Source organism: Nothoprocta perdicaria, unplaced genomic scaffold, assembly GCF_003342845.1.
Source record: "Nothoprocta perdicaria isolate Ctin4 unplaced genomic scaffold, notPer1 scaffold_173, whole genome shotgun sequence".
Lineage (NCBI taxonomy): Eukaryota > Metazoa > Chordata > Aves > Tinamiformes > Tinamidae > Nothoprocta > Nothoprocta perdicaria.
This window is the reverse complement of record NW_020454905.1, coordinates 1,235,554-1,259,312: the sequence shown is the minus strand read 5'-3', so window position 1 is coordinate 1,259,312 and position 23,759 is coordinate 1,235,554. Positions and strand designations below refer to the sequence as shown.

General features: G+C 36.8%; 1 protein-coding gene across 1 annotated transcript in view; it reads right to left on the bottom strand.

Annotated features, from left to right (window-relative positions):
- THSD7A (thrombospondin type 1 domain containing 7A) overlaps nucleotides 1-23,759 on the bottom strand; it is a 199,692-nt gene that overhangs the window by 45,649 nt on the left and 130,284 nt on the right. The window contains exons 11-14 of the mRNA XM_026036254.1: nucleotides 16,182-16,416; nucleotides 13,322-13,437; nucleotides 11,090-11,222; nucleotides 8,570-8,673 (exon numbers count right to left, since the gene is read on the bottom strand). Coding sequence (XP_025892039.1) covers nucleotides 8,570-8,673; nucleotides 11,090-11,222; nucleotides 13,322-13,437; nucleotides 16,182-16,416 — 588 coding nt within the window. The remainder of the gene's footprint in view (nucleotides 1-8,569; nucleotides 8,674-11,089; nucleotides 11,223-13,321; nucleotides 13,438-16,181; nucleotides 16,417-23,759) is intronic.

The following is a 23,759-nucleotide window of genomic DNA, read 5'->3' as shown; positions in this document are numbered from 1 at the left end:
AAAATAAAGCAGAAAAATACCTGTAAAGCATGGGGAGAAAAAGAAAGAATATGTGAAGATGTGAGGAAAGAATTTTTTTTTAAAGTAGTCTTTTTATTCTGACAGTTCTAGGCAAAATCTCTGCTTCATGACGATCRTAGGAAGCTGAACTGTAGGATCCAGACGTTCTTTTTCAAATCTGTGTGCCTATTAAACCATATCCAAAGGCCCTACAGTGATTTATTTTGCCCTAGGTCTGTGATAGAACATATTGACTAGGAGGGATTTTTGTTTTTCCAAAGATGCTAAGCAAACAACTTCTGTGATCCTTGACTGCCCTTTGGAGCAGGGCCGCCAGCACTGTTTATAATAGGCTCAGTACTGCATTTAGTTGAGCTTATTGGTGAACTGACCAGCTGTACATTGTCTAATGCAATTATTCTATAAAATCCTATTATTTTGGTGCAGCTTCTATGTGGAACAAACACCTTTCTTCAGATAGAATTACAGTGATTCAAGGGGAAAACCTAAACAGCTGAAAATTGAAAATCTGTACAGCTATTTTAATGATGTGTTAATAGTAACTACTGTACGACTTCTCTATACTTAAGTATTATGTAAAAACACAAGTCAAACCAGTATCTTCAGACGCAGGCCTAGGCTATGGCCTTGCAGCMTTCTGAGAGATTCCTTTCTGCTAATAATATGCATCATATGCCATGAGATAAAAATGCATTTCAGACAAGCTCTGCTATGTTCAAATTCACAGAGGTCAAACTGAAACCCTCTGTCTTGATGCTGACCTTGGCACGCGCAGTAAGACTAATTGCATTAACTTAAGTGGGCTGCCATGGAGATATAGGCCACCATTTTTAGCAGTGAAAAAGGCCAAGGGCTAAATGATGGCCCACAAATTAACTCAATAACTTTTAATAACCACCTCTGAAAGTTTAATACTCGTTTTAGATACTGCTTTTCAGAGACTGGTCTCTGTCTCGTCTTTTGATAGCCCATAAACATTGTCCATAGGAGAATATACTTTCTAGCTAAATTGATTTTTTTCTAAAACCACTATTCATCTCCACATCTTTCTTGGTTATTAAACAATACTCTGTGAGTAGGTATTCAAACTGTCATATATTTTTATCACAATTATAAAAACATGCATGTAATTTACATCAAGCAGACCCAAGTGAGAAGCTCCCCCTGAGATTAACACTTTATTTTTCTCCAGATTAACTGTCAGTTGTGCTGTAGCAATCAAAGCAAGAAAAAAAGGCATTCTTGAGACCTAAATATTTCACCTTAATTATAGCACTTATTAAAGGAAAGCTTGGCATACCAAATTCATGAATCTTAATTTCACAGTGCCTTTCCATAACTATTAATAATATCCTAGTTGACAAGACTTGAATGATTGACATTATCTTCCCTTCTACAATTGCTTTTCCATAGATTCAGATATCTGAGTGTTTACACCCTTGTGAGCACTAGAAAAGTGACTGTTTTTCCATTAATTTAAAACAGGGATTTTTTACATCTCTATATGTACCATTAATTCATTAGGTATATATATTTTTTTCACCTCTGTAGTGCCTTTATGGTCAGTGGAGCTGTTAAGAATATCACTTTTTGCCACATACAGTCTCATTTGGGCAAAACCATCTCCTGTGTCTCTGATAAAATCCATGGTTCCCTAATTACATTCTGTAAAAGTCAGCTGAGATCAATGATTAACTCACTATAAGGAGCAATGTCTTCCACTGCTTTAAAGCCATTCAGTGACAGACTGATTACTTCACCTATACAGCCACATTGTATTTATAGTAGACATTASCAGTAAGTGGAATGTGGTTCTTCTATTACTGAATTAGCACAAGCAAAAAGCACAGTTAAGTGAAAATATGCAGCCAAGAATACACCTTACAGAAAAATCAAAATTAACAGAAAAACAGTCCACTTATGAAGCTGTTGTTGTATTTAACAATTGGTATCTCCCTAAAGAGAGATGTRAAATAAATGTCAGCGTACATTTTCTAGACAAGGAACTTTGATGTAATTAAAGCTTTATCTGATAGCACTGCTTGAACTAAACCATGGGGGACTACAGGCTAATATATTTTGTTGTAGGCTTAATGAAATAGTGACACTATATTTGAACAAGTTTTTTATATATGCACGCCTATATACATAAATCTTGCTAGTGTTGTTCCCATCAATCCCATCACCAACATTTTACTATGATGTGAGATTCAGTGATCCCAATGGCTAAAAATTATGATATTTTAGAAAAAAAAAGTGCTCTGAAATCYTTCATTTACAACACATTGTGTTACTATTTTTTCATTTGTTAAATATTTCTAAGAGCAGAAATATTCTAGTTCATTTCTAGAAAGACCATAATTAATCCAGGACTCTGTGACTTTTCTGACCCCTAACATCGATGTTGGCTAGGCTAGGACTTCATTGACATCTCTGGCTGCCTGAGTAGGACATGCAGACTGGACAACTGCGTGATGAAACATTTCTCTCACTAGGTATGTTAAGGAACATGTACTAACTGGTTCATAAAAATGCAAATCTAAGAGGTTTTAATGTGGCAAAGAGAATATCATCGTCATCGCTGAGAAAGGTTCTCTGGAGATTTTGTCCTTTTGTCAACAAAAAATTCATTTCTTGTGTTTACGCATCTGCTTTTGAGCACTATTGTTGTACAAACCCTTACTTCTGTACAAAACTGGAAGCTGCCTGTTGTCTTTTGCAGTGACAAAAACACTAAGCAGATAGTAGGGTGSTCAGTTATCAGGGTTAGCTACATTAAAGCGGCCAGTCCTTCATGCAGCACTCCTTCTTCATGATTTTGTCTTCTTTCTCCCTGTTGCCAGGAGTCCATGAAGCTGCCAAAGAGCAAAAACCTCTTCATGACAGCTGTACTGTCCAGCAGCTGTCCAGTACCAGCAACAGTCAGAGGAAAGCCTGGGTTGTCTTCCCTCTTGCTGCTGCTTCTGAGCTGCTCGTGTCTCCAGCATCCCTGCAAGGCCCCCTTGGAACTCTCACTGATCCCAGGACATGCCCTCTATTTCTCCAAGTTCAGTATTTCCTCTTCATACACTGCTAAGTGCCAAGCACAGCGAGATTGCTCAGGACCAGAAGACCTTCAACAGCAGCCAGTTTCCAACTACACCAGGTGCAGSTTTTCAGAGCTATTTCCTTTGGCAGCCAGGTTACTTAAGCTTCTGCTTACATTTTTATAAATAATCTACCTCCTCTACTAGAGGATACTGSCAGCATTCACCATTTTTATCTTTTTCCTCTTACAAACTCTGAGGCAGATTTATGGTGTCAAGGACTGCAGGCAGCACATCCCTTCGTATATCTCTTCTGAGTCGCTGGGACAGCACTTCCCTGTGCACCCATCCATYCACAGACGTCATGACGTGAGTAGACTACTGCAGTTTGGGCACTACATCTTTTCATCTGTTACATGTCCTCTTGACAAGGACTGGGATTCAGTCCAACAAGTCTGACTTTTAATATGCAAGCCAGTTTCCTAGGCTTTTATGTACGCTTCAAAATGCTTCTGAAATGTATTTACAACTTTACTCAGAATTTAAAGAACCTAAAGTTTACTTGTCACAGATGTTTTAAGGTATGAGTTTAGCAGAAGGTACACCTACTTAAATTGTTTACATTTTCAAGTTTTATACATTAGCCTATCTCACAGAGYAGACCTTTTGAAATTACATGTATGATGATGCACATCAGCTTAAAGAACTAGAAAGCCTTTGCATCACTGAGCAGATACCCTAGCTGAAACTAGTCCATCTCATGGTGAGGTTTATAGTCVACATCACTTCCATCAATTACTAGCAGTCTGTTTTTATAAAAAAAAAAAAAAAAAAAAAAAAAAAAACACTTTTGCTTTTTTTGTTTGTTTGTTTCAGTTTTTATATTTTTGGATCTGCCAGTCCTCTATGCCTTTGCCCCATGGGTTTCAGGTGACTCCTCTGTTTCTCATCAAGACATCTGGCTAATTTAGTCTTGCTAATTAACAACTGCTGKTTTTTTTACTTTTTGTTGGGCAGGGTCAAACGCAAGTTTCAAACTTCTAGCTGATGCACACATATTACTCTTTATTAGAGGTTTTAGAGAACAGAAAGGTAGAAGTTTGAACACTGCAAATTATAAAAGATATTCCTGCTCTGCTCCTCCACTGCTAAGAGGCAGGAGAAAATTTTCTTTCACAACGAAGATTCACCACAATAACTATGACTACAACAATGAACTTGCTGCTTAGATGTTARATGCTCTGTTATTTTGCTTGGGTTTAGCTATAAATGGCTGCTCATCACTGGCAAGAATAAGGAACATCTATCTTTAAAAATGCTAAAGAAATACACTTGTTAACCAAGAAATACCCCCAATTTATTCTTCTTTTGCCCCTGCTTTGACTCGTGTTCTGAAATTGTGACATGTTCATTTAAACTGACACTTGCATCAAAATCATCAGTATACAGGACAGCTAGAGACAGAGCTGTCTTTAAGAATGAATCACAGTTCTAAATTTTATGATTCATCCAGGTATCTTTTCTGTCAAGCAAGAACAATGTGATAAAAAAGCTGAAGAACAGAAATGTGAATAGTAAAGTAGGGATATAAAGCAAGGCATGCATATGCTGCAGCATTATTCATCSTCTGTTATGATCAAATACATAAACAGACATTTTTAATGACTCCTAACTTCTAGTTTTTCCTACCAAAGTAATTATCTTTCTAACTAAAGCATAAACAGTAGAGAATATTTTGCTCAGAATAAACTGCTAATTATTGCATATTCAGATGTGCCCATCCTCCAGCACACATTCCTTCATATTTAACGCATTTGGTGCTATATTATGTGTTATAGTGTTTGTGTGTAGGCAGTCACATCAGAAATAGGATAATTTAATGGTGATGGCAACATCTCCTCGCACTGAAAAAGAAGAACTGAGAACTGTTCTCAAACACAAGAATGCAATTACCTTCTCTGCTGAATATCGATACAAAATAAAAGGACAATCTGCTAATAAAGCAAAGTACTGAGATTATTTCTGTAAGATTACAGCTTTACCTCATCACCAAAGGCAAGTTACTGCCAACAGATGAATGACTGATTTCTGTATTCATGAGGATCAAGAAATATCAGAGAATTCTTCTTTTGACTGAAGAAGAAATGCTGCTATTTGTAGGTTTTCACAATACAATAAACATTTCTACAGAATGATTGCTAGAAATGCTTCAGTATGCTATTCAAAATATTTGTATTCCAGTATGACATCATAAATGCAGTATCAAAATATTAAACCAAACGGATTTCATTTCTCAAGGTTTAGCATTTTGTGAATTTGCGGTGCATACAACTAGAAGTCCTTGCAGAGAAGTAGTTTTGCCTTTTTTTTTTGCATCTACATCAAAAAAGCAGTCTTTAATAAATGATCATGTAGTACAGAACTTCTAACATATTATCATGTGAAGTTTTCCATAGTCTCTAGAAACTCTATTTGCAAAAAGCTAAAAATGCAGGAAGCCTCCTTAGCCTCCACAGATTACAGAATCTGTGAGGGAGAGGGTCAAAACCTCTTCCAGAGTCTTATTTCAAAAACTGCTGAAGCCTTTCTAGTAGTCGTGTGCAGAGCTGCATCAGACAGATGCTTGCAGGGTCAGCCTCCTTTCAGTGGCAATCTTGCATAAAGTCCAACTTCGTGCAAGGGATCAAGAAAACGCRATGGTCACCACTAAAAAGTCATGACTATCTTCATGGCTCTCTTCAAAAAAAATGAAATGTAAGAGGATAAAGAAATAATTTAATGCTCTATGAAGGAGCAAACTGATAATAAAACCAATCAAAATAAACTATCTGTGTTGAAAAGGCAATTTTTGAGGTAAAAATAATAAAATTTAGAACCATATCTTACACAATTGTAGAGACATATTTTCCAAATTGAAAGTTACTTTTGTCAAAAACTTCAAATTTTACTTCCAAATAAAAGTCATTGTACAGGTGTTCAAGGGATCAGAAAATTAACTTTTCTCAAGGTAAAGAATACTGAACTAGCTTTAATTTTAGYCCTTACAGAATATCAGTTCAATGATTACTGAGCACAGAAAAAAACCCTTCAGCTCATTGTGCCAGCTATTCTTATCCAACTATCATTGTACCAGCAATACATATACTACTATATAATAATATATTATTATATATGTGATCTGAACTTAGATTTTATCAGTTATATCAATAAGAAAAATATTGGCCCAAAAAAGCTCTGGCTTATRTGCCTGTAATTCTTTTCACTTGACCAGGGTAGACAAGATTCACATTTGTATTCTTGGCATGAGGCCCTAAGAGACCACCTTCTCTGTGAGTTTTAAAATAAAAATTATAATTAGAATTATTAAAAAGAGAGAGCAAACAAAAATCTCCCTTGAAGTTAACAGTTGGTTTCATTTACAGAATTCTACAAAACCCACCTGATTTATTCAGGCTTAGCTGTCTCAGTTTCTTCAATAAGAACAGCTCATCCTACTGTTCAGCCAAGCCCTACAGAAGAGCTCCACCAACTTCCATTCCATCTGCAGGTTGGAAGAAGGCTCCCACTTCAGTGCTTGAGCCTCTGTGTTATCAACCTCCAGGAGCTCAGGGAAGCTCTACCACCCATTAATCAAGGTGTGTGTGTGTACTGGACACGACTGCAGTTACAGGGAAACCTCCAAACCACCACAACATACAATAATAGTACTTTTTTTCCCACACACTACCATTACTGGCCTTTTTCTATTAACTGATTTTGAGGCAAAGGCAATAGATTTAGGTTCTGCAATGCAAGTACCACATTTGGTACTATTCCTTAACTCCTGCCATCAAAGACAGAAATCTGATTTTCTCAGTGTGTATTCTGAATGTATCCTCCTGGGCTGCTAGAAACAGATTGCATTTGGAACAGATCATTGTATGAATTACCACAGTCAGAAGTCTTTTGTATTAGCAGGCAAGACCTTCAGGTTACATTTTGTGGTAAGCTTTAAATTGATCTCCTTTAACACCTTCTGAGTAAGTGACAGAAGTTACTAGCTTAAGATTTACCCTATGACTTTTTTTAAAAAAGAATAGTATAACCTACTTTAATCTTGCAAGGAAGTTAATGACTAGAACATTTCACTTTTGTAGTTAGCAATGTCCTTGGTCAGGACTTTCGCAATCTGCTGAGCTAATATTGTTATAATGGATTGGAGTTTGCATTCAGAAAAGGCAAAAAATCCTCCTGAAATTCAGGGTTGACTTGTAGTTCAAAGCAATTCAATTACTGTAACACAGTAAGAATTGTAATTGTTTTCTTATTGAATTTATTTAAAACATCTAAAAATATCTCCCTGCCCTATATAATAGACTCACACATATGCAGTTCTCTCGAACTCTGGAAATTCTCTATGAAGACAGGAGAAGGTAAGGCTGGATTTGGCTGATTTATTTGTTATTAAACGGAAATTGGTGATAAGAAGTCTGGATCACTGGGCTCAAAGGGTCAGTGGTTTGATGTCCAACCATTAGGTGTTGTATCTCAGTGATTAATTCCAGGGTCAATTCTGTTTAATGTCTGTAACAACCTATAGAGAAAGCACCCTCAGCAAGTTTGTGGACATCACCAAGCTGAGAAGAGCACTCAGTATGACACGGCTGGAGAGATGGGCTGCAGAAACCTGAGGTAAGTCCAATGATGATAAATGGGAGTCCTGCCCCTCCCAGGTACACTCCCAAGCCCACACTGGGATCTTACGGCTCCCTACAGTCATGTGATGAAAGAATCTGGAGAAGACCGAGCCAGACCCTTCCCAGAGACACACACCAAAAGTATAAAGGGCCAAAGGTACAAGTTGAAACAAGGGAAATTTCAGATTAGGTAACAGGAAAAAAAAAATCTCACAGTAAGAAAAATAAAGCAGGTTGCCCAGAGTGGCTGGGAAATCTCCATCTTTGGAGATACTCAAAATCCAATGGGATAGTTGCTCAACCCTGAGCAAACAGCTTGGGTTGCATCTGACTTCAAAACTGGCTGTACTCTCAGTGGATGGTTGGGCCATGTTATCTCCAGAGCTTCCTTCCAGCTGAAATTATTTGAGGRTGTTGTGATGACAAATCATAGAAGATAAAGTGATGCACCTTTTTTTTTTTCCCTTCTTTTTTCTTCTTTTTTAAGAGCATTAACATTTGAAAGCATGCTTTCGAACAATATGTCTGCAAATTTGCTTCAGATATGGATGGTAAAATAAGCTGAACGAGCAGTACCATGAATGCAGTCGATACTTAGATATATGTCCCATCAATACTTAGATATAAATGAAAATGGTTACTTAATAAACATTTGCCAAATACTGGCTGGGATACCCCCTACCATACAAGCAGATAGTACTTTCCTTTGTTGATGTCCATGAAATTAGGTAAAACTAGTGGCTAGTCATAATGACTAAAGTTTTAGACATTTCTCTCAGATTTCCCACACCACACACCCATAGACTTCTGAGAAATCAAAGATCACAAGAAAGGAAAGGGTCTAACCTCTTGCCTGTAGCCCTGGTCCACAGGTCTCCTGTGCTCCTGGGCTATCCTGACGCACATACCATGGCACAAGCTGGCACCTCCGCCATTTGTGGGTCTTCCATCTGCAATGAGGGGAGAAATTAATATTCATCTAGATCTTCAACAATCAAAACTGAGACAGCATAAATGCTAGATAATACCTAGAATCAACTGCAAGATACTATTTATTACTCTGAATTGGTTACAGAAAATCCGTAACAAAGGGTTACCAACACTATAAACATTTTCCTTTGCCCTGTAAACCTTTTTCCGTCTTTTAGGATCAGCATTAAGAGCATGGAGAAAGGAAGAGGAGTGGAGAGGTCCATAACTGTAGTGCCTTAAGGATATTTAACAAATACGCAGTGAATACAAGCCACARTAGGAGAATTACGTGTGTGTATGTGAGTGTATTGTTTACTTATTACATAAAGTAAAGAATATAATCAGAATTTCATCAGCTAAAATTAGACTTTACAGAAAGCATATCTAGACACATTAATACACAGCATTAACACATATTTATACAAGATGTGAGACAAATTCCCCAAAAGATATTAATACACAATCAATATGATTTTAATATCTATTCAATAAAAGAAACCCTTTGCTATGGATGTAAACATACTCAACAGAATATGTTAAAAATTTTTATAGCAAGGCATAAAAACTTGTCATTAAGCAAGGACGAGTTTAAAATACTAGTCAAGCGCTGATGAATCTCACCTCCTTTTTACTTTCTTTTCTTTCTCCCTTATTTAATTAATTAATTAATTAATTAATTAATTAAATTCCTTCTCTCTACTAGTACAGAAAGATGTGTTGAAGCTGCTCAAATACATCATTGAGATAGGACTTCAGCATCGAGTTCTGGTTCCTGCAGTCCTGGGAACTACCTTTGGCGTTAAACAGTGTCACACTCTGGTGTTTGTGCATATATTTCTCCTTCTCTGCTTTTCTCTTTCCTCATTTTTTTTTTATTCCTCTCTAGAACATTCTTATTTTATTAACGAAACTTTCACAAACTCCCACTGTAGTGCAGCAGCATACCTCAGATTTAAAAGTAACAAATTCAWGGAAGTCTCATTATTGCAATAGTTTTGAAATAATCCACAGTGGCTTGAATTATTCAGAGTGGAGGAGAAAACAAAACCTGCATTCAAAGTTCAAATGGTCTGCTGCTCTCATGCTTAAAGTGATGGCTAATAAATGGCTTTGCAGCTCAAGTTTCATTGCAAACCTGGTCTTTGCTATTGAGTATCTAAACTAAGGCATGAGCAAAGCCGAGTGTGTGAGCCCATCTGTCATAGCATGTGTGTAGGTCAGAAAAATGCTAATGGAAATACAGAGAAAATATGTTATTACCAGCTCACATGAAGAATTTTAAATTATCTCATCTATTACTCACTAACTACACTTGTTAATTCTACTCAGTATGTTATAGACCGGTAAAATTAGTAACATTTGTCAAGTCATATGTGTTCATAAAGGTGCTAAATAGGTGAGGATCAGYTAGAATTTAAAAAGAGGAAATTCTAACTCGATATTGATCAGAACAATTTTTCAAGCTACATCCCAGCTGTTCGGAATACTCATTTTAGTAGGTTCACATTATTGTTTGCCATCCTTTTATACCTTTCAGATGGATACAATTTGGATTTAGCCAAATTCTTTTGGCTAAAATAAAATTAGGTCCTATTAATATTCGTGCAACAGAGAGTAGTTTCATGGGAATCAGCAAGTATTCTTATGCAGTCATTGAAGAAATGGAACACTGGCTTCCAATTCTAACATATTTTCTTCTCTTCAAAACAAAACTAAATAAAGAATTTATTTGCCAAGAAAATCCAAGAAACCGCAACAGAGCTATCTAAACTTTGTCTGTCTCAACAGCCAGATYTTGCTGGATGTCTAGACTTTCCAATCCTATGTAAACAGATACTTCAAAACTGCCTGAAAATTGTCTTATCTAGTTAATCTAGAGGTCCTGACTTGCTGGAAAAGTCCTCAGGAACTTCTGCTGCCAATTAGGTATCCCTATCCCCTACTGTACCAGTAGGGTTCTCCTTGTAGAACTAATCAATAGGGGTTTGTTTCTGGACTGATATATGGAGGACACAGTCCTGAAGTATGGCAGCAAAACACAACTCCGCTTAACAGATGAGGCGGCATTTCAGTCATTTGGATAATTTAAAATAAGCGTTTTTAATCACAAAGAATTTCAAAATAGTTACTAGGAAAGATTTATCCTGAAAGGCAGTTCCCAGCAGCTGCAATGTTCCTGCCAAAGAACTGCAACAAAATGAGCTACTGGATACCCATTTAAAAAAAACAAAAAGCTTTCACAGCAACCCTGATCTACCACTACATAATTTTACTGAAATCCTGAATTAGCTATGTATCCTTATTTATGCACTTTCTTAACAACTGAAATTCAACTTAAGCACTCCTGAAGGCTGAAAAATCACGGATAAGTTGGCTCTGGTGGACTAGCACTACCTGTAGCTATGGCAGACAGGAGGAGTTTCACATTCCTTTTCCTCAAATAAAGCATCCGGGCACTCCCGGCCTCCGTTGGCAGGGAGCTGGATAATGACTCGATGACGGGACTGTTTCTTTACTGCAACATCCCCTGCAAAGAGAAGAGCTTGTTTATCCTGCTGTTTTACAGGGATGTCAGTAGTTAGGGGAAGAGTAAGCTTTAACACAACAGGTACCTGAGTCAATTGCTATAAAAAAGACATGTTATTTTGTCCATAGGCAGAAAATTAAACCTAATAGATACGATAAAAAACACATTAATCTCTGCTAAATGTCCAAGAAGCAGAACTAAACAGAAAGCAATAGTAGCAACACTGTACAAATGAATACACAGTTCAGATAAAACTAAATCAGTCTGATGCTGTACTCTGCTGTTTCATGCGGTAATGTCCTAATCATTAAGATGCAGAATTAAAGGTAAGGAATGGTTATATTTCACAATTTTTCCATTCACTAAATGACTCAATCAGAAAATCTAATTGTCTTTTGGTTATCTCCACAGCCAGGAGTACAGCACATTTAATTGATACTCCTGGTTTTATCTAGGCTTCACTTTAATCCTATTTTGTACTCCCTCATTTCCCACATGGGACAACATTACCATATCTAGATGCACAAGAAATGTTCCTAAAGAGCATATTCCACATTTAAATATGAAGTTTTATTTCACTACTCCTACATTAATTTACAGCTCACTGTTTTTAATTATTATAGTTATTCATTATTAATGATTAACACCAAATGGTTCCTGTAGGAATTTTGATTCCAGTCCTCTTCAGCGCTCCAGGCAGAAAAATAAGAGCAAATTCACAAATTTACATTCATTTTCGTAGCAAAACATAATACACAAGTAGAACTAAATAAATATAWTGGATTTTTTTTTCTTTTTAGCAGAGAGTTGTAAAGCAGATATTTGGCTGACTAGCTGCTATCAAACTTGGGTGGGTTATTACAGCAGCTGCTGCTTGTCTGAACACAGAAACATGCTGGACTTTATCCAAACAACCGTAATTAGGAGCAGGCAGTAAGAAATCATGGCAGTGGCTCTCCACCACCTGGCCACTCTTCAGCTCGCCTGGGACCCTGTGTCAGTGAGGAAAGCAGTGACTGGAGCAGCCCGGAGCAACGGGCAAGACCTAAGGAAGCCGCTGCCTGGCTTGCCAACACATATGAGTGATGTCCATTAAGACTGTGTGTGAAATATAAAAACACCACTGGACTCACAGAATAGGCAACATGGTTGTAATACTTAATACATTTACTGTTTTACAGCAAAATATACTCTAATTTGTAGTCAATATTCACAAAGATATGGTTGTTGCATCAAAAATTCTCTTAAAGCATGCAGGATCGAGAACTGAAGAGTGTGGCACTTTCATCCAAAATATCTGTCCCGACAAAACTATGTCTGAAAGAACTGTTAATATTGCTCCAAGATAGTATAGTATTTAAGTAATGAATCAGTATTTCATAGATTTGGCTTCAGCAGTCCTAACTATTGTTCATTTTCAAGGTTTGTAAATTTAATCACACTAACCCTACTTTATTTGCAAGAATGCTAAGCTCCAATAATTATTACTGTAAAATTCAGTTTATGCTTCTGACCTTTACAAGGCATAAAGAATTGACTGTGACATTTGAAGTGTGTATATTTGATGTAAGAGCATCTAACATCCTGATAATATGTAGCTGTGAGTAATCACCACGTCCCTCTCACAAAGGGATTAGCACCCTGTGGAACATGGAATTACACTGTTGACTATGTCTACAGTAGTACATATTAGAAAAATAACTCTTATTAAACTTAAGAAAGAAAAAGGAGCAAGGCAGAGAGATGTGGGCAGTAATCAGTAGTCATCACTTCAGCTTTATGTGTGATTTCAGTTCATAAAAATTCAAGAGACACCTGTATTGTTTTTAAAAGCTTTGCCAAGTGTGTTAAAATGATTCTGGCATATATGTTTAAGTGTGACTATTAACATCAGCTTAAACTCTGCTGATTTTTATTAACTTTCATTTTCTTTGAGGTAGAAGAAAATAGAACAGGAAAAGTGAAATAGTTTTGTCAGGAGATATATATATATATGTACACACACACATACACAGTGGTACAAATATATCAAAAGTGACTACCAGACTAATTTTCATTTTCTTTAAATGTGACCACTGGACCACAATAGAATAATTTACCGTCTTGACATGAAGCTGGACACAATGTCCAGTCACTAAAAGGCGTGACGATACAGTCTTTCCTACAAGGAAGCAGACACGGCCTCACTGTTTCTGGTCGAAGACTCTCTGGACATCTGCAAATGGAAGAAGAAAAATTATCAAACATACAATCATCTTGCAGTGAAGCAGTGAATCACGAGAGAGATTGAACGCCTGCAGGTCCTCAATGGGAGTGCTAGCTGCTCACAGTTCAACAGGATTAAGCTCAGAAATAAAAACTGATATAATTCAAACATAACTGGTGGAAGCAAGTCCAAACCAGTATCCTCTAAACCTGGATATTTAACCCAAAGCGGGCACAGATCCTTGCTCCCCATTCCCAGCTCTGCCTTKTTGGTTTCATTTTTGAACTTCCAAGAGATTATAAAGAAAGCTCATCTGGTTTATCTTAGCAAAACATATTTCTAACTCTTCGTAAATTTACCATAAATTCTGCAGGGAGGGATACTTAAACTAAGCAGGACTGCTAACACAAGAACAAATAGGTCACATGAAGCTGGTCACAATGATGACAGAAATCAGAAAAAGGTTTTAAAGGACCAGATCAATAAGCCTGTGAAAGACTGTCAGAAGGGACAAAAAACRTTGCTTGCTTTAAAAAGAGACTTCATCATTATAAAAGAAAGGCTTATAGGGCTGCCACTTATGGGACTCATTAGTGTAGGTTGTTTTCATCATTCCACGTTGCCATGGTTTTTTTTAAAAATGCATAATATGCGGATTATAGGAAGATTATATAAAGAGGTAAGGAAAACATCACTTGTACATTTTGGAGCTTTTGTATCACTACAGAAAAGCACAATTATTCTCATTTCTTCCTCCTGTTGGCTGCTGCAGATCTTGTACTGCGAGACGAGAGACCAATTTCACAGTTGGACTGGACCAGCTAGGGCAGCCTGGCTTGCATGAAGCACCTTTCCTGCCAGGCTGGCGGGAGCCCAGGCAAATTCTCATCAACTAGCACTACCAGGAACCTGTGCTCTCTGCAGTTGCAGGAGAAGTACCTCTGTGCATGGGGGGGAAGGAACAGCCGGGTAAGAAGGTGAAGGAAAGATGAGCTGCAGCTCTGCAGGAATGCTGTCTTCAGCTACAATGTTTGCTACTTCATGATTTCCATCAGCTTTCCCTGCAGCTCCTTGTCTAGCTGCATAAACTTCTCCAAAATGACACACCAGTGTGAAGCAGTGCCAGCTTCTCAGTTATAACAAGGCCCTCTTTCCCCTATCTGTTTTTTATATGGGATTCAGGAGATCAAATGACATATGCATGCATCTTATACAAAGTCAATACACTTTAAAAAATGATTTGCCACCATTTATATACAGTGACTGTATTTTCAGAAATTTTCTCTAGGGGTAAAAATGAAAATGTTTCTGAAAAGTAGTCAACACTGGCTTGCTATTTATTTTCCTTTAAGAACTACAGCAACTATTAACCTACAAAAAGGTGGAATTCTATATATTTACTGTTTCACACAGAACTTCATCTTTTGGGAGCATTAAGCACTGCAATCTCTCTTCAGATCCTTGGACATGGCAATTAGTTCAATTAGAACACAATTTCTATCTTTTATATTGCTTGTGTTTAGTATAGGTGGCTTAAAGCAAAGTATTGATTTTTCTGCAATCCTTATTCAAGGTCAAATTAAATAGAAGTGATATGAGCTGAAGTCTGTAACTTGTGAGGCAGATAAGGCCAATAGTATTGATTGTATCGTACCAAAGTAATTCTTTTTATTAAGGCAAGTTTAAAACAAGGTTCTTATTTAGATTTTCATGTCAAATGTCTTGTTTTGTAAAAACGATTGACCGATTTTAATGTGACAGTTTGAAGGATCAACCAACAGTTTTTGTTCTTATTTCACAGGATTCATTTATGACTCTACACAACAGTCCTCTTTCCCAAAATTTAAGGTCAAATCAGAGACATTAACAGCAGATTTAAAAATAAGAAGATAAATCACTGCATTTTTTTTTAATCTGAGTACCAACTAAACGATATAATGGTATCACATGACAGGATAGAATAGAAGCTTAATGTACACATATCACAATTTAGATTACTGAATGTACTAGCACTATTCTCCATATTTCCATTTAAAGTAAATTAGAAATTAGTATTGCTGAATAAAGTGAGAAATGACAGGCACTATTTACTGCAAATATTTAGTGTGAGAATAGCTGCCTCGTGGACTTCCTGAAAGACCTCATCTCTCAGCTGTTTCAGCTCTGAATCTCTCCTAAATGGGATGTATTTAGAGACTGATAAACTCTACGGAGATATTATCAAATTCATTCTACCAGCRACTATTCTGTATTTAATCCTCTTGATATATTTCATTGTAAAAGGAAATCACTGGGCCCTCTAAACAAAGGTTTTCAAACCAGCTTCATCTCTACACTGCCATGTCAGATGCACTGTGTGAGCTCACTGCTCTGCTTCCGAGCACGTGCACTTACTTACAAAGGCTGCACAATATTTACACTCGTAGTAAAATGTTTGCCTGGCTCTATGTTAACCTACATAAATGCACCTCTTGCTTGAAGCTCTCTTCAGGATCTCCAAAATGGTGCTGAACTGCTCACCACACACATTAGCCGGCTAGATTCAGCAATCACAGTGGCGGGCAGAACCACTCAACGAGCAGTGAGAAGGATACCTCACAGTCCTGTAACTTTGGTTTTGTACTTCTAAAAAATGACAAAGACAAGGGRGTACTTTGTCTTTGTGTGGAGCCATCTTGATTACACACATTTAAAGACGTAAAATAGAAAAATAATTACAATGTGAAAGAAAATTTTGTTTTGAAGACGTTTACTTTTTTGGGCCCACTTGTCCCACGTTGACTCTCACACAGATTACTTTTCTTGTCTGCATCCCAACAGCACAGGTGGGCTCCCCATTCCAGCTGGCAGATGAGTTGAAAGCAGACACAGAAGCATCCTCTATACACTGTCCCCATGGTCCGGTCTGCCAATGATACACAGTGCAAGAGTGTTCGTTACAGCTGCGTGTTTCCTGTAGCGCACTACTATTGGGGCACTGAATTCCTCCTGGAACAACAAAACAGGGCAAAAGTTCATGCAGTAGAAGAAAATAAAAACAGCCTGTTTTATTAAATATACTAGGAAATCATACTATGACTTTGATTACATAAAAAGAACCCGGCTATTCTTTTGTTGTATTCTTTACATGCCACTTGGACAAACTTCAGCAAACAGACAATACACGTCAGAATATCCAGAGACAATAAATGAAAATGTATATCGTGTCTACTACGTAACTGCTAAAATGACCCTGACTTAGATAATAAATGCCTTTGAAGCAATCAAAAGGRCCTTTATCTAGGGGTTCCCCTTCCAAGAGACTGTATGAGGTAATAGACGAAGGCAAGAAGGCTCTAGGCAGAAGACAAGGTTACATGCTCTTGTTTATGCATGTCTAGAGACCACTGTTTATGTCTAATTCATGGATCAATTAAAAATATTTTTGGAACTCTTGTCCTAGTTCCCAGTGGATATTTCTCCCTGTTTCATAATTACCCAAGAAGCATGGCACAGCTGGCAATCTGAGGCCCAGGCTGAGACAGCAATGGCTGTCGCAGGTTAGGATTTAATGCATTCGTGTGCCAGTAATCACGCGGGAAAGCTCTGATAATGCTGTCTTTGTTGTGACCGGTTTTAGATAACATGTTCCTTTTTTTTACATTCATGCACTTCAAAGTTAATCTGTCTTCTCAGTGCTCTGCAAATAAAAAGCCTTCTTACAAGACTAGATCATAGGCAACCCGATATCTATTCATACAAGTAGATATGTCTACCAGATCTCCAGTGATGCAAGGCATAAAGAATCAAGATATAAGAATTTATTTAATTATTCATGGAGAAACAATAARACTTCAATCTTCAGCTGATGGAGAGCCAAGAACCTAAACAACATTATATTCTCTTCTAATAGACAATAAGTGTAGGAAAAACAACTGAAAGAGATGGTTTTGTGTTAGTTAYAGTATATGAACAATCCTGAGCTTTTCTCTGAAAGAAAAATATATTACATCAGACATTTATCAGAGAACATATTAGCCTTTCTGCCCCACTGTTGAATGGACACCTTGACTTATAGATATGCAAGAGGGAAGGAGTTTTAAGCACTTACTGTTGAAAAATATTAAACAAGAAATTAAGTATAATAATAATAATAATAATAATAATAATAATAATAATAATAAAGGGATACTTCAAGTGTGCCAACACAAATAAATCTAGTATCATAAGAGGAGAAAACACTATACTCCTTAAGTTGCTTTCACGGCACAGCTAGCAGTCATTATAGGAGACTCTTCTAATTAACTTACGGGACAAAATCTCTAGATTTTTCCTGGAATTTTCTCCACAGGGCTATTTTGGGGAATTTGGGATAAASTGAATTTGGGATAAACTGAATTTGGGATAAAACTATTGGAGCTACAACAATAAACACAATGTTAGCTTCACTATTATCATTCAAGAAGCCATGCCAAAGACTAGCTGATTGTAAGTTTTGAAAAGTGAGGTTACTACAATCCCACAACTTGTCAAGTTGCAAATGGCAAATCAAAAATGACTGAAATTACATTTTTTGATTCAGAACAGATGCAACTCAAGTCTGTCACAATAGTCACAGATTTCAAGATGTTACATCAATGCAGTAAGTTATATGCATTTTCCTAAAGGAATATAAGCAAATAAGTTTGGAAGAAGAGTATTTTTGAAAAGGCTAATAAATCAAACATAGTACAATCATAAATTCTTTAGAATAGGAGGGGAAAAAAAAGATTTACAAGAGGAGGAGACTCCCGTAATACAAGGGGTAGAAAGGGAAAAATTTAAATGGATAAAGACATTCCAAGGTTGCTAAATTAATTACTTCCATTCAACATGACCTCAGGGACTTCCAGCAAGATAAAATACACTCATTCATTTCATATTATATAGACAGCATATTTTCAGATATTGGTGAAGCTCAAAGGGAGCACTCAAGCRAATTCATAAATTAAAGGTGTACATGCTGGGGAAGAAATGGCTCATTGGAATGGATGCCATATCCACAAGACCCTAAAGCATTTAAGTATAAAGTGACAATTTTGATTCAGTTTTGACAAATATGCAAGAATTCAGGGAAATAAGAAAAAAGAAACCTCAAAAACATAAACAGAGAGTGACATTGACAGTAAGTGTTTAGGAAAAAAATCTTTGCACAAACATCTGCAGTTCAGTGGCAAAGCAGTTCTATGCAAATGAAAGCAGTAGAAAGTATAAGAAAGTTATGAACAGAATGAACAGAATCTGGAAATAATAATACTGGCTACCAGTAGTAATAAATATGAGTGTTACTAAAATATACTCTTTACACATAAAACAATGTGCCATTCTCTCCAGGAAAACCTTATTCCYCTGTACTCCCATAAACTAAAATAGGTAAAGAGAAAGCAGAAGGGGTTGGAAAATGGGCAATCAGAGGTGTACTTTATAGCATCTGTGCAGGGATGCCATGATCAGAGCTGCTCAACTTTGAGAGCCTTTCACTAAATGAGAACAGCTTTGACAGGGACATAAAAATCAGTAGTTTTAGCCATAGAAAAGATAAAACAGTTGCACCAAAACCAAAATAAGTCTATCAGAAACAACAATGAGCCCACAGCAATAAGACTTTAATTTAATACTTGATTAGAGGAGTGTAAATAACTGTGGTTGGCAGTACTAAAAAATAAACATTTTAAGGTATGAACAACAGCTGCAGCATTTTTTCTTGGTTTGGATACTTAAACAAAAGCAAGCATATTTAGAAATGAAAGGCTAGCTTTATAGAGGGACCTGCATATTACTCACAAAACAGCAGAGATACTGGGTAGTTTCCTTGAATGGTTTATTAGAATTGTCAAGTATTTAGATTGCTTTTCTGCCTGATTTGCAGGCAGGAGAAATCTGCCCGCTTGGACTCCAATCTGCCTGATTGGAGTTGCAATGGGTAAGACACCTCACTCTAGAATACTCAATGATGAGTTCTTGTAAATCTTTTTCTTTGTGTGTGTGTGTGACATTTTCTTGATAAATTCCAAGTTTCTAACTACTTTGCAATTTTAAAATATTTAAGCATCATTTTGATTAATCTTTTGATATCATTTTATAAATGCATTTCAAATGCATGTAATTTTACACATGCATTTCAACTAGAATATAAAGTATTTACTTGCACCCAGCACACTAACTGAATATCTTTCTGAAGTATTTAAAGTTTAAGAGCATAGAAGAAACTAAAGCAACTCTTGAAATTACTCAATTTGCACATCTCYTCTCTGCTATGGGCAGTGGGGACACAGACAGCTCAAGTCCTGAAGACAGATGTGTGTTACTATGTGCAGACCACAAATAAGCAAGAATAAAGAATGTCTACGCTGGTGAGTACCTCCTGCTCCAGTTCTGCCAACACTGACACTTCCTCACTGAGTATATGTTGATCATCCAACTAAAGCAGCACTACAGGAGAAACCTTGAGAGCCCTGTCCAATAGCACCCAACAAGCCAGCAGCTGGGGTCAAGCCAGCAGCTCTTGGTCAAGCGTTTACTTGGACAGCTCTTGTGTCGGAGATGTCCACATACACGTCTCAACTGGTGAGCTCCAAAGGGTAAGGTGAAGAAGTAACTTCCTCTGCCTCTGTTCTCCTTGGATGAAAAATCCTTTCATCAGCCTAGCTGGAAATTCACATTTGCGATCTCCAAAACTATGTTCTTTCTTATCCCTGTTTCACTTGAGTTCAGTCCAAATTCATGAAAACCCATGGCTTCTCCAACACTCATCCTCTGAGGAATAGGTGATTTGTTGGGAAAACAAYGAATCAATTTTATGCTTTTGGTTTTGTTATCAAGCACTGCAATTTCAGGCAGGAGTATATATGCAAATTAAAAACAAAACAAAAGTCAAGTATAAGAAGAGTGACTATATTAAAAAGCCTGCAACTATACAGATTAATTATGGTGGAATCTTAACAATAGTAAGATTTTAAGGCATGAAAACCAGTATTTGCCTGAGTAGAGAAGAAACTCCTTTGATTCATGTATTCCTTATACATTCAGTAAATTAATTTATTTSCTATATGAGAAGTCTGAGCTACTGCACCCTGTCAAATTGACAGCTGATATTCTATACCATTCAATTCAGTAATACATGAGATCATACTTTATAGTCCCTCTAGTGTTATACTTCATTAGTCTATGAACATACAATAACCATAGCAAGATACTGGCATCCACATGCACTGCTTCCATCATTGCCATTAAAGTTTGTTTCAAATAAAACATTTCTTCAAATACGTGATGTACCATGTTATAGCATTATGTCCTCTCCTGATATTTTAAATTTTGAGTCAATGACTTTCCCAAGTTAACTTGCTGCATCAGGAAGAGGTATTGGCAGTGATGCAAATGACGTACCAACAAGAGATACTTGCTCACCCCATCTCAACTTACCCTAAAGTTTAGTGGAAAATGCTGTCACTAATGTAATTTATATTAAAACCTTAAAATCTTCCTGTGACTCTATCCTGGTAACCAAGGAATTATTATAAAAATGCTGAATTAATCCTATTCTGAAATGTCCATGAAAATCTATTATATCGCATCTCTTTTCTGCTGACCAGTTACRCTAACTTAATGGCTTCTTCAAACCACTTCAGTAGAATGGACAGCTGAGAAATAAGAAAAGAATTAGGACTTCAGTGTGAAAAGATGTAGTTCTATCACAGGCTTTCATTTGTCTCTACTAACATGCCAAAAGATTTTATTATTATTATTATTCAAAGAAGAGAGAAACTGAATCATAGAGACAATCCACTCACAGGAAGCCATTTGAGACTCGCATACAACAGCATATTTAAGATGTATTTACACAGCCTCAGTAATTTGAATGGGTCGTTCAGGTTAAAGTAACCCGATGAAGGAGAATTAAGCACTTGAGTCACTTGGAGGGATTGCAATAATCCTTGTGTTTGTTATAACTGGAATGCTTTGATCTTGTCAGGTTTGTAGACTCAATTCACTGTGACATCTCGCAGCAGGATGCACGAGATCAAGGACCCTGAGAGATAAACCCAGGCTACTTAAGTCATCACAGAAGCCAAGCTTGGCCTTATGCAGAGGTTGGCAATAGACTTGCACCTTCCTTCATCAATTCATCTGCAATCCTGATAGTGTGAGGATAGTATATTTACGTACAATTGTTTATATTTGTCCTATATTTGTTATATTCGGAATGAAAACTGACAAATACCATGGCTACATTATACAGGAATTGCCACAAAGTAGCTTACCTATGTCATTTTTCTGTCTCTAATACCAGCAATTTGAGAAAAAGTTCAAAAATCCAAACAGGATCAGTGGTGGGACTGCTAGGAATGAATTAATAACTGTCTTCAGGACACGATTTTAACGTGTTAAAGGAATTATTGGTCTTGCATTTATATGACTTGGGTTTAAAATGGTATTTACAGAATTTACATTAACACATAACAATTATTAATAATAACATGCAGCTTTTGATAAGCTCTGAATAGAAATGAGGACGGTAGGTTCCCCCCAGAAGAGGTTCATGTGGAGCTGCCTTATTGCTATCAGCAGGATGCAGACAACCAGCTCCATTAACATGTTCCCACACTCTGCTCCCTTGGAACCTGCAGCCGTGTCCCAGCGCACGCCCCGCACACGGCTCCCTACTGCAGCTGAGGAGCCACATGGGCACTCGCCAGGCCACAGAGAACTACAGTATACAGGAATTTTACCAGACATTAAGTTTAATTTCAATGAAGCCCCAAAATTGAACCTAACCTGACACGTAAGTATCATGTAAGTAAAGGTGAAAAGTTTATTCCAAAGCCTGAAAGATACATTAATATGTATATATGTGTGTTTATGTATTTATATACACATATACTCTGGATTTTTTACAGCATGCAAAGGAATGCCAGGCTGAAGGTACTGCAGCAAAATTGCTCCAGTGCTTGTGATCTTAAAACAGCTCAGAAAAACCTCCTCTCTGTACAGAGGTAAACAGGCCAGGTTTATAGGCAAGCTGTGGAGCTACAACATCAAATGAGTAATGAGTTCGCTTGGGCAGCAAAGGGCTCTCACCTCGACTGCCTCTGTGGCTTGGGATCTGTCAATCTTTCTTTGTGATCATTTGTTGACTCTGATCATTACACAACAGAGAGAAGTAAAATTCACCTGCTTAAGATTCAGTCTGTGCTTCTATGCTTTGCTGCATCCTCTGCCTTGCATATTATCCTGATATGTTAAGTCCCAAAGTCCTCCTTAGAACCAAACTAAGGCATTTGAAAAAGCAGCATAAGAAAATAGAAATATTTCTGGAATACTTTTGATTTTCACTAGTCAGGATGTTAAACCCCTGCCTCCAGTAAAAATTGTGTAAGCAGACAGAAAATGTTTTCTATCTTGACCTACACAAAGCAAGTAGATATGAAAAGAATATTTATTTGCAGTGTCATCCAAAAATGTGTTCTGAGTTTCCTCTCAAAATGTTTCCATGAGAGACACTAAAATCGAAGTTCAGCTAAACTTCATCTCAATTATGAAGAAATATAGCATATAACATTTAAAAGGGGAATTAAAACATGCATACAACCTTTTCATAGTATTTACTCTTCTTTTCAATGTTATTTTTAAGTAAAAGATTAAGGTTTCCCAAGAATTTGTTGGTAAAAAATGTCCCCTTGCTTCTAAATGTTGGCCAGGACAGGGTTTACCAGTCAGACACCAGCAAGCCTGAAGTGGCCATTTTAGAACTACATACATTTGTTCTAGTCCAAAACACAATGTATATTTAAAAACAAAACAAATAAAATCAGCTGTAGGAACCAGAGGAAATAATCAAAGATGAGCTTATATCATGAAGCTACAAAACCTTTTTACTTCTCTTTCTTACCACAGCTATGTCTTCTATTTGCATTAACTGCAAACCACTTACATGAATGGAAACTACTCCCATGCATGAGGAATTGCAGGACAAACAAAGTTACACTATGAATAAATAATGTGGGAACAATAATTACCTATTTTTACTAAGAAAACAAACAAACAAAAAAAATGTTTGAAACCATTAAAATCTTGTTAACCTTTCTTGTAAACCATTTCTTGTAAACCATTAAAATCTTGTTAACATTCATACTTACATACTTACCAAAGAGGAGCTGAATTTTCACTAGAGTTATTAACAGTCCTCTGTAAATATCTTTAATTGCTGATTGCACTTGCTTAATTTAAATAGAAAACAAAGGAAAACAATACGCTTGAATTTCAGACAGTAGTACAAAATAACAAAGGACAGCATTAACTGAAATCAGCAGCAA